The sequence below is a fragment of the Gadus morhua genome, chromosome 16 (genome assembly GCF_902167405.1).
Source record: "Gadus morhua chromosome 16, gadMor3.0, whole genome shotgun sequence".
In the NCBI taxonomy this organism is placed as follows: Eukaryota; Metazoa; Chordata; class Actinopteri; order Gadiformes; family Gadidae; genus Gadus; species Gadus morhua.
In genome coordinates, this window is record NC_044063.1 from 11,091,047 (window position 1) to 11,102,729 (window position 11,683).

General features: G+C 47.4%; 1 protein-coding gene across 1 annotated transcript; it reads left to right on the top strand.

Annotated features, from left to right (window-relative positions):
- The first annotated feature begins 287 nt into the window (after nt 1-287).
- tada2a (transcriptional adaptor 2A) lies at nt 288-10,727 on the top strand. The gene is made up of 15 exons (XM_030381934.1): nt 288-419; nt 735-841; nt 941-1,000; nt 1,093-1,184; nt 1,558-1,715; nt 1,863-1,951; nt 2,337-2,409; nt 2,498-2,561; nt 3,723-3,766; nt 6,215-6,325; nt 7,384-7,455; nt 8,084-8,216; nt 8,468-8,511; nt 9,522-9,601; nt 10,267-10,727. The coding sequence occupies exons 1-15, from the start codon at nt 395-397 to the stop codon at nt 10,450-10,452; spliced, it is 1,338 nt and encodes a 445-aa protein (XP_030237794.1). The 5' UTR covers nt 288-394; the 3' UTR covers nt 10,453-10,727.
- Nucleotides 10,728-11,683: the final 956 nt, after the last annotated feature.

Sequence of the window (11,683 nt, forward strand, 5' to 3'; positions counted from 1 at the left end):
CTAGGCCATAGACTGGATAGTGTAGTGGTGAAACCTATACCGTTTAGACACGTGGCGGCCAAGCCACTGTAAAGAAAGTAAAGAAAGACGTTTTTGTTTTGAAGACAAGATTGTATCTTCAGTTTCAGTCGTTTCTTAATTAATGTCACGTATTTTCCCAAGACATCGCGCAATAGATAAAAGGACAGCGAGACAGAAACGTCCATTGTTTCTTCCTGCATTTTGATGCAAGTGCGACACCATGTGGCGAACAGAGAAACCGCAGCCACGATTGATCGAGGCTTGAAGCCTCGTCTAGTTATGTCTTCTTTCTAGGTCTGCACGTCAAGTTGGAAAAATCGATAGAAACGAAAACATCGACTCTGGCTTGGCAATTGTAGTTCTAACCTTACCCATGGATCGCTTAGCATCTTTTGGAAGTAAGTAACGGTACCATGATTTGGTTAAAGGCTCACTGCAAATACATGTTATTTTAGAGAGGCTCATTTATCTGTGTGTGGCTGTTTGAGGTGGACTACTGAAGATCCAGCTAGCTTAGCGTATAGCTCAAAGAAAAAATGGAGGCGTAACGTTGGGCTACTTTTGACTAGCTGGTTAACCCCAAACACATGTCAACATGCATGACAAGGTGTAGTCACCCCATGCTGCTCACAGACAGCTCATCAAAGCAGTGACAGCAGTGAGTTTGGTTATTTTTCTGTGTTCTGAGACTACCTTACTCCATGGCTTCTCAGGTGATCCTTTTGACAAGCCTCCATGCAGGGGCTGTTCGTCTTACCTCACCGAGCCCTACATAAAGTGTGCAGAGTGCGGTCCCTCGCCCTTCCTGCTATGCCTACAGGTACTGGTATAATGGTACATGTAAGCTCTTGTCTAGTCCCCTGCCGATTCGGTCGGGATAGTGCAAGTCAATTGAGAAATGTGTGTTGTTGTGTTTCAGTGTTTCACCAAGGGATTTGAGTATAAAAAACACGAGAGCGATCATAAATATGAAATCATGGTAGGTGATTCTCACACTCAACAACACTCACTCGTATTCACAACGTGACACACCAGGAGCAGTTTGACTTGCTCTATGTTTTCATGTTGCAGACATCAGATTTTCCTGTGTTGGACCCTGGGTGGACAGCCCAGGAGGAGATGTCTCTCTTGGAGGCCGTGATGGACTGTGGCTTTGGCAATTGGTGGGTGGTTCCTCTCACACTGCTCCCTAAATACAGACATTGTATCGGTATTCACAAGTATCGACACTTTCAACAAAGGATCCTCCATTTATTTGAAAAAATATTGAAAATATTGAAATATTTTTATCACATGCCATGCCGCCAATAAATATCGATCCATTATGTGAGAATAGTTTAGTGGTCAGGATGGTCAACTACACGGTATTGGGTTCCATGCCCAATGAACACAGCCGACACCCTAGGGCAGTGTTTTCTTAAATGGGGGTACTTTGAAGGAAATGGCACACACAGGATTATTATTATTTTCATCTTATTCTCTCCCTCAAGACATCATTATACTACAGTCTAACACCGTTCCACTTGAATCCCACAGGCAGGATGTGGCGTATCAGATGCGTTCTAAAAGCAAAGAGGAGTGCGAGAGCCACTACATGAAGAACTTCATCAACAACCCCCTGTTCTCCTCCACCTTGCTCAGCCTGCGACAGATCGAGGAGTCTCGCTCCGCGGACGGAGCCATCGCCTTCAAACGTACTCTTTTACACACCCAGGGGTTTAGAACTGCCCTAAAACAAATCATTGCTAGGTTGCGCATTTGAATAAAACATTTTGACAATGTAAATAATAATAATGAATTGAAATGTATAGAAACATGTATAGCGTTCCATCTGCTCCCAGCCACAGAGGACCCCCCCAGGCCCACGTTTGACTCGGTTCTGTCCAGGGACATGGCGGGATACATGCCTGCCAGGGCAGACTTCATGGAGGTGATCACAGATTTAATATTACTGCTGCTACTACTATTACTGCTGTTACTACTTCTACTAATACTACTATTCCTGCTTCTACAACTACTATTACTGCTACTACTATTGCTGCTGCTGCCACTATTACTGATACTACTACTACTACTACTACTACTACTACTACTACTACTGCTTCTTCTACTACTTCTACTGCTACTACTACTACTACTAATAATTATTTTGTAATAGGCCTACAGAAATATTTTATTTAAAGTTATGCATTAAGTGAGGAAACGATCATTTGTGAAATATTTGAAATGTAGAATCTACAGTTTTCAATTTGAGGTTAGTCGCCACTTTCTGTTATCATGCATGACTCGCGAGATTCAACATTTTTCCTGTGTAGGAGTTTGACAACTACGCTGAATGGGATCTGAAAGATATTGACTTTGTGGACGATGACTCGGACGTCTTGCACTGTGAGCAAAAACATTGTCATGATTTGAGTGATTTCAACCAAATTAATATATTTATAATATATAAATACAATTTTTTTTTTTTTTCTAGCTTTAAAGGTTGCAGTCGTGGATATATATCACTCACGACTAAAGGAAAGACAGCGCAGGAAGAAGTAAGTGGAACAGGGATTTATTTAATAAGGTATTGCAATGAGTCCTTGCTGCCCCTAGATGGCACTGTAAGCGCTTAAAACTTAAACACATTGCCCGCGGCTATTCTTAACGCAATACTTGCTGACTACTATGTACAATTTTATATGATGCTAATCGTTGAGCTTTGGCCCAATCAATTATTTAATTTAGTCCAGATAAAGCTGGGGGAGGGGCGGGGCAGTAGAAATAGGGTGCGTAATCTTCTTTAAACTAATTAATTTAGATTCATGAGCCAAATATTAGCATTCATTTAAACTTCGACCAAATAATTCTCCCTGTTTAAATATTTGTTACCTTCTGGAGCGTCAATCAAAGCCCCTTTCATAATCGCAGGTGTTTTATCTATTAATAGCATGCATATTTCATAAAGGGGCCTCGGCTAATCACACCATTTTGGAATAAATTTCGTGTGCTCTTTCACTCGGCATTTGCGCCCCCGAAAATCTCCAATATATTAAACTTCTGACATTTGGGCTCCCCTTCTCCTCTCGGTCTCGCTCCCCTTCTCCTCTCTCGCTCGCTCCTCTCTCTGCGCCGAGATGCCGCCGCCCAGCCCTGATTTGATCCCAAACACTGCAGCTTAGTATTTCCACAAATGCCACCTCACTTCTCCTCACTTCGGTGGCGAGAGGCTGTACATGACCTGTATATATTATGTCGGGCTCGACCGATATGGATTTTTTTAGGGCCGATACCAATTTTCTTTCATCAGCCTTAGCCGATGACCGCTACCGTTTTATTGAGCTGATATTAGGAGCCGATACTGATTTTGCTCCCTCAATTTACATCATAAAAATAACATAATGATGATAACGAATGTTAAAAGTCTCAATTTAAAAAAGGAACATTTATTGTTACTGTCTGTTAATCATGCCGGGAAGAATTATAAAAAAATAAAAATAATCGGCGAAAGAAATCACCTGATCACCTGTAAAAAACGCAAATATCAGCCCATTATATTGGCCGGCAGATATATCGGTTGATCACTAATATTATGTATGATATATATATATATGTATACATTCAACATAGACGATTACTTTTCCCCCCTAAAGCTTTTACTTTACTTCAGAGCTTGGTTCACGGGTCATAACACCAAATCCAATGTGTTTTTATTACAGAATCGTCCGAGACCACGGGCTGATAAACCTACGGAAATTCCAGAGTGAGTTCTCTTGGGCTGCACACTGTCACTCAGCCAGCTTCACACTAGTCACATTCAACACTCCACTAACGCGTCACACGTTGTTCCGGATGCATTGTATGTGCGCGCGTGGCGGTATGTTTGTTTTGTGTTGCTATGGATGCCCTCATACAACAATAACATAATAAAATGCAACAAAGAGCGTCAACCTCCACGGCCTCTTGGGCAAGGAGTGTGCAGTATTTCTGGGGGGGTGGGGGTTAGGGAGGTCGAGGTGTGTGTGTGTGTGTGTGTGTGTGTGTGTGTGTGTGTGTGTGTGTGTGTGTGTGTGTGTGTGTGTGTGTGTGTGTGTGTGTGTGGGGGGGGGCAGGTTGTTTACGACCGCAGCCCAGAGCAGTGGCCTGGGCCCCGTGCCAGTTCTGCAGTTTTGCGGTGCATAATTGCCTCTCTAGGAATAGCCCCCCCCCTCTCGCCGATGGAATGAACACTTGAGGTCCGACAGCAGCGAGCCGCCCTGAGGTTTCAGGGCATTAGAAACCTCAGCCGATCCCCAGCTGGCGTTTCCCCACGCTCGCTCATTCGATCGCTCCCTCTCCATGCCCAGGGATCGGGGCTGCTCCGGTATGAGAGGGCAAGCAGATTGCAGAGGGCTCCGGCCTTGATTAACCCAAGATGGTTAGGTGGTCAGGATGTTGGACACACACACACACACACACACACACACACACACACACACACACACACACACACACACACACACACACACACACACACACACACACACACACACACACACACACACCTAACCAAACACAAAAACCCAAAAGGTTGTGGGTTCGAACCCCAGTGTCCACCGTCTTTCTGTACACATCCTTGAGCAAGATGCCCTCATGCAAGTTGTTTTGGATAAAGGGGTACCGCAAAAGGTAATGGAATATAAATGGGTCTCATTAGTTTTTGCATAAGCTTGTTGTGATCTCCAGGTGTGGGGAGACTGACCGTAGCAGAAGGCCCCCCCCCCCCCATGTTTTATTTATCTACCTGCAGTCAGCCCTCCCTCTCTCCCTCCCTCCCTCCCTCCATTTCTCCCTCATCTCCCTGGTCTTTCAAGATAAAAGCAGAGCCAGGGTAGCTACCGGCCAGTTGTCATGGAGACTGTCAAAGACTGGGTGTTATACATGTGTGTGCACTCGCATGCATTTTGCACGCACCTCGGTGTGAGCATGTGTGCGTTGCGTGTGAGTGCCGGTCACGCGCCCCTGAAGTGACACTGGCTCGCCCGTTCACTGAGGGTGGTCCCTGCCAGGAGGCTGCAGGGCAGGGGTCTGTCTCCACTCTGCTGTGCCTCTAAAGACACGGGGCACTCGCGTCTTGGGGGGGGGGTCTCTCAGTCCCACACGAGCCCAGGGAATGCACACAGACCCGGGGTGCTTTCCCGCCATTTTATCTCCTCACCCTGTTGCCACTGCATGCATAACGTCTGTGCCAGTCTGTCTCCAACCTTTCAGACTAGGTATCGTTGGGCCAGCGTCTCTAAAGGACGTTGTTACTGTGTCTCTGAGGAGCGTTTGAGGGGCGTTCCGCTGGGGGAGTTTAGCCCGTGCGACCTCGTCCTTGACATGTCCGCCCGCCGTGGCGTGGAGAAGGTTATCGCTAATCAGCACGCTGATTGGGCCGACACGCATGGTTGGGGGGAGTGCCGAGGGGGGGGGTGAGCCAAACCCCTGCCCGAGTACAGACACGACACGCTCGTCTCCTCCAGCCCCCCCCCCCCCCCCCCCCCCCCCCCCCACACAAATTCAACCTTCTGATTCTGGCTCTGCTGACATGCGGGCCACAGTGGATCCCCTCCCCCTCCGTTGTGCTTACCTGGCTGGTTGGGGGGGTGGAGGATGGCCAAATGGGAGCAATTGTTATAGGTGTAAGAAGAAGCCTTATGGCTGTTTCAGCACCATTATCAGCCAGGCTGACACAGAAATGCAGCGAGGTAGCCACCAAAAACATTCATACACTAACAAAAACATACAAACACTAACAAAATAATCCATAAAAACTCTGACTACACTAACTGAAAAACGTCGTTCAGCATTCCTTTCATTCATGCTTAGAATCATGTGGAGGACAGCCTTTCAATGTAGCACAGCCATTTTGTTAAACAATTTGTCTGTAGTGGCTTCTTATCTCTCCCTCCACATCTCTCCCTCTCTCCCTCTCTCCCTCCCCATCGCTCCCTCTCCCTCCCTCTCTCCCTCTCTCCCTCCCCATCGCTCCCTCTCCCTCCCTCTCTCCCTCTCTCCCTCCCCATCGCTCCCTCTCCCTCCCTCTATCTCTTTCTCCCTCCCCATCTCTCCCTCTCTCTCCCTCCCCATCTCTCCCTCTCTCCCTCCCCATCTCTCCCTCTCTCCCTCTCTCCCTCCCCATCTCTCCCTCTCTCCCTCCCCATCTCTCCCTCCATCCTCGCCCTCCCAGTGCTGGAGCGCTGCTACCCGAAGGAGGTGCAGGAGCTCTACGACGTCATGAGGAGGTTCGCCCGGGTGGCCGGCCCCACCGAGCACGACAAGTTCATCGAGAGCCACGCCCGTGAGTCCCCGGGGCCCCGCACTCAGCACAGCGCGACTAAGAATAGAACTGTGCGAACGTTGAGACAAAAACCTACCGTTTCACTCTGACGCAAAATACACATGAGTAAAAAAAACGAATTGGATTACATTCTGTATTTAATGTTTGGTTTTTTTTACCTTTATTTAACCAGGAAGATCATTAAGAACAAGTTCTTACTGACACTGATGGCCTGACAAAAAGCACAAGCTTCTTGGGGGGGGGGGGGAAGGGGAAAGGGCAGTGAGAAATTATAGGTTAGAGAGGTGTTGTTTTTTTAATATATATGCAATGTATAAATAATTTTCGGTTTGAAGACATTTATTCACTCCGCTCCTAAAAGTCTTTGTGTGGCCCCAATTTGTTAATCTGAGCAGCTTCTTTGGATTAAAGTCAGCCTGCCCTGTGAGTCATGCTCCCATCATGCTGGCCCCGCACACAGAGAGCCGTTCATGGTGGTACCAAGTTGTGTACACATCGCCTTCATGCAAACAGTGTTCACCGTTTAACATCGCATTTTTAGTCCAAGCCTAGCGGCCACTCAATGCTTTACATCGGCAGGATACACATCGACACACATAAAGACATCGAGAGAAGACTACTAATTTTAAAGGAATATTGAACTTCAATCTTTGCACGTATATATAGACAGTACATAAAGATTTGACTAAGGATCTGTGTTTAATCTCGGTAGCTTAGCACTTGGTCGTAGCGTTTGCCTTGTCCCACACCGGTCTACGTGCATCTCTAAACGCGTGCCCGTAGGTTAATTAGCTTTGATCTCGTTTAGTGCACGATGACAGGGAGCGACCAGCAGACAAACAGCCCTGTTACTGAGTCACCACCATTAGTAACAGCTCACAGCTTGTCTGGCTTTGATGTCCGCAAGCATTGATCTCAAAGGTGCTGTGTGTGTGTGTGTGTGTGTGTGTGTGTGTGTGTGTGTGTGCGCGCGTGCGTGCGTGTGTTTGCGTACGTGCGTGCAGGGATCAAATCCAGCCCTGGTATCCATTGTGTCTAACCCTTGCCTTCCCTTCCAGTGGAGTTTGAGCTGAGGAGGGAGATACGCAGACTGCAGGAGTACAGGAAGGCAGGGATCCAGTCCTTCTGCAGTGAGTGTCACCCGTGGCCCAAGACCCTCCGTCGGCGTGACAACCGAACAGGGGGCTGGGGCACGGGCACGTTTCTGGGAGAGATGGGGAACAAATGCTGGAGCCATGAAAGTGATTGGCTTGCTTGGCATGCTGAACATTTTCTTGGGTTTACACGGTTTTCAGGATGTATCTAAGATCTTTATCTTTAAAATTATGTTTTTTCAAGAGCGTCTGCCTATTTGAAGATAAAATTGGCATCTGGCATTTGACGCATAGTGGCAGTTTGAAGATCAACATAGTTTCTTTTTTCACATACGTTAATGATACAAATACATGCAGGTTCAATTTTCATTTTAACACAGTTATGGTACGTCAGTTAAAAAAACAATTAGAGAACTTTCCTTCAAGGATTTCTGATTTGAGGAATGTAATTTGAGGAAACGTTAATGCGAGAAATGTAATTCGAGAAACTTCAATTTGAGAACCTTGGATCGAGCCCTCCTCTGACCCCGTGTGTGTGTGTGTGTGTGTGTGTGTGTGTGTGTGTGTGTGTGTGTGTGTGTGTGTGTGTGTGTGTGTGTGTGTGTGTGTGTGTGTGTGTGTGTGTGTGTGTGTGTGTGTGTGTGTGTGTGTGTGTGTCCGGAAGGTGCCAAGGTGTACGAGCGGGTGAAGCGCGTGCGTGAGGACGAGCGCAGGAAGCGGACCATGCTGTGTGATGTCCTGCAGTACATCCAAGATGGCCGAGCCTGCCAGCAGTGGCTCAGTAAACAGGCCGCCATGTGAGACCCCTCATTCTTTGTTACTAACTAAAACCACACAATTTTTTAGACAAAAGCTGCAGAGATACTGAATCAGAATTGAGGCTGTGTGTATAAATAGTATTCATAGTGTTACTTTCAGTACTGTACATTTGGCTATTCTCCTGGATAATATTCCAAAGATCCTGCCTTTAAACTGGACTAGAAGTCCCAAACAGTGTGTATTTGTGTGTGTCGGGATGTGTACTGACTCACTTGTCCCTTGATCACAGAGACTCTGGCATCACTCCTGTTGTCACCACCATCACCATGTCAAGTAAGAAGCCTCTCTTTATTCCTCCTCCTAGTCTCCCTTCATCCTCCGTCTATTCCTCCCGTGTTGTGCCGTCTTCCTGGCACCGCTCCCAGCGTCGACAGATGAATGCGTTCGGAGAAGCACCTCCATAAATACACTCAGAGACAGCGTATATCTTTATCTCCTCCTCCCACCTCCCTTGCTTACTTCCTTGTTGCCTTTTGCCCAAAAAAGATAAATGGAGCGCATAATCAGAATTGTTTTTATTGCTCGAATTTACAGAGACATATATTTTCTTATTTATTTCTCTCTCTCCTTCTATCCTACCTCCCTTTCCTCCCTCCCTCATCCCTCTCCTTCATCTCTCCCTCCCTTCAATCCCTCTCTGCCCTCTCCCCCCTCCATCAATCCCTCTCCTCCCTCCCCCCCCCTCCATCAATCCCTCTCCTCCCTCCCCCCCCTCCATCAATCCCTCTCCTCCCTCCCCCCCCTCCATCAATCCCTCTCCTCCCTCCCCCCCCTCCATCAACCCCTCTCCCTCAATCCCTCTCCCCCCTCCCTCAATTCCTCTCCCCCCCCCCCTCAATCCCTCTCCTCCCCCCCCTCAATCCCTCTCCTCCCTCCCCTTTGCTTGTTCGCTCTCTCCCTCCCCTTTGCTCGCTCCCTCCCTCCCCTTCGCTCCCTCCCTCCCTCCCTCCCCTTCGCTCCCTCCCTCCCTCCCTCCCTCCCCTTCGCTCCCTCCCTCCCTCCCCTTCGCTCCATCCCTCCCTCCCTCCCCTTTGCTCCCTCCCTCGATTCCTCATTCCATCCCTCTCTACTTCTCCTCTCCTTCCCCTGCCTCCCTCCCCTTCGCTCTCCCCCTCCCTCTCTCCCTCCCTCCCTCCCAACAATGGCCTCACTGAGTCTTGAGGTTGTGCTCAGGCTGGTTATCATGTTATGAGACCCACACAACCGGGGGGGCGGCTCTCCAGGTCTCGGGTGGGTTTGTTTGACAGCCTTGTTGTGTGCCTGCTTCCCGCCTGTTTCCACAGCAACGGGCAGGAGGAGCGCCCCCCCGCTGAACCTCACGGGCCTCCCCGGGACCGAGAAGCTGAACGAGAGGGAGAAGGAGGTACGGGGGTCCGGGTTCACCAGACTTATTTAGAGGGCAAGACCTGTGCTGTTGTTATTCATTAGCTGTTATTAATTAACAACTCTTTAGAGTAAAGCAGTCCGGCTGTCTGGCCTTCATAGTCTAGACTTCCACCCCCGGTGAGAAGATTAAATTACCGACTCACTAGCCTATCAAATCCTCATTATTAATAATTAAACAAAAATGAGGCCATCTAATGAAACCACAATACACTCAAAATTGATCAGCATGCAGGTATGTCCTCATCCTCCACCATGAATGGGGCCCAGCAGTGGCGCGTATGGCTGCTCGATTATGGAAATGATAATCACGATTATTTTGGTCAATATTGAAATCAAAATAATTCAAACTAAACTAAACACTTTGTAACTGAGGACTTTGATATTTCCCCCTTAAAAAAATGTTGTACAAAAATATGTGCAGCTGTTTCTATCCATTTCTATGAAACATTTAATGAATAAAACAAAACTAGTAGTAAATAAATAAAACGTTTTAACTCCATTGTACTAGGTTGGTGTAGTATGAACCAAAAATCGAAATTGCGATCAAAATGAGATTAATCGTAGCAGCCCTAGTGGCGCGTTGCCCCAGCCTAGAGTGCTTCGCTCACACGCCTCCCTCTCCGCCCCCCCCCCCCCCCCCAGCTGTGCCAGGTGGTGCGTTTGGTGCCGGGGGCCTACCTGGAGTACAAGCAGGCCCTGCTCAGCGAGTGCCGGCGCCAGGGGGGCCTGCGGCTGGCCCAGGCCCGCTCGCTCATCAAGATCGACGTCAACAAGACGCGCAAGATCTACGACTTCCTCATCCGCGAGGGCTGCATCAACAAGGCCTAGCGGGACGGCGGCGGCCAAGCAGAACGGCGCGCGACGTGGACGGGCGGGCGGGGTGGAGGCGGAGTGCTGATCCGTGTGCTGATGTGTCTCGTTGTGGCGTTCGCCGTCGGAAACGGTTTATCAGTGATGGAGTCTTTATGTTTGTATTTTGTGATGGTGGACACTACTATTTTGTACAGTGCTCTTTGTACAGTCCTGTTCTGTACTGTGTGTGGTATGCATTTGAGGTTGTCTTTGTTGCTCCTCTAATAAAACTGCTTTTTGTTTTTCTGTAATGAACTGGGGTTTTCTTGTTGATCGGCATGAACGGATCTGGACTGTGTGTGTGCTTTTACTCAAGTTTATGAAGTTAATATTTGACAGGCCGATCTGTTTTGGATGCATATGTAAACCAGATATGATTGCATAGAAGAACTTTAGTGGCTATAACCACCATGTTAGCCACATCCTTTTGAAATGTGTCATTCCAGTGAAAAGGATGACAACTTAAAATGTAAGCACTGATGTAATAGAGGCACATTTTAAAACCCATTTGGCTGATGTCTCAATTGACAAAAGATTGGGCTTATATACATTTACAGGTACCTGTAGAGGAAAATTATTCAAAACATGAAGCAAATGTCTGCCCAGCTATTATTCCAAATGACACTAAGAAATGCTGTTATTCAGAGATGGATTAGGACAATACTTGGAATTTAAAGTTGCTGTCAGTAAGATTTAAATGTTCTGAGTTTTGTTGCTTCCTCGCACATGTGGTAGAATTATAACAGTAGTTTATGCAAATGTGATTAACATGCAAAATGGATTCCTAGGAGCGGCCTTAAATTTGAATTGGCTCACACAAAGCATTATAATCACTAATAGCTGTCGGGCGGACAGTGCATCTTCAACAAATGATACAGAAATTATAACTGTTTCAACTTCGCTTTAATAGGCCCATCACTATCTGTGCTGCGCCATGATGCGTCAAAAGCCCCCAAAAACCAGATGAACACCACTAATGCCACCACAAAATACAGCAAGAAACACAACCCATAGGCTACTATTCAAGAGGCAATGGCCAAAAACTAGACCATTATTCCCATGGCGGACATGAAAAACAATTTAAAAAGAAGACCAGACTGCTATTCGTGGATATACTTTCAGTGGGCATGGAAAATAAGCACACGTCTTGACTTCATGCTGTAAGGCGTTCGCGTAGGAGCCCACTTCTCATTGCTAGGTCATTGAT

Excerpts from the sequence above, each read along its gene's own strand:
- tada2a (XM_030381934.1), top strand. The coding sequence starts at position 395 with ATGGATCGCTTAGCATCTTTTGGAA. Across the intron at positions 420-734 it reads TCGCTTAGCATCTTTTGGAA|GTGATCCTTTTGACAAGCCT; the intron begins GTAAGTAACGGT and ends ATGGCTTCTCAG. Across the intron at positions 2,410-2,497 it reads TGACTCGGACGTCTTGCACT|CTTTAAAGGTTGCAGTCGTG; the intron begins GTGAGCAAAAAC and ends TTTTTTTTCTAG.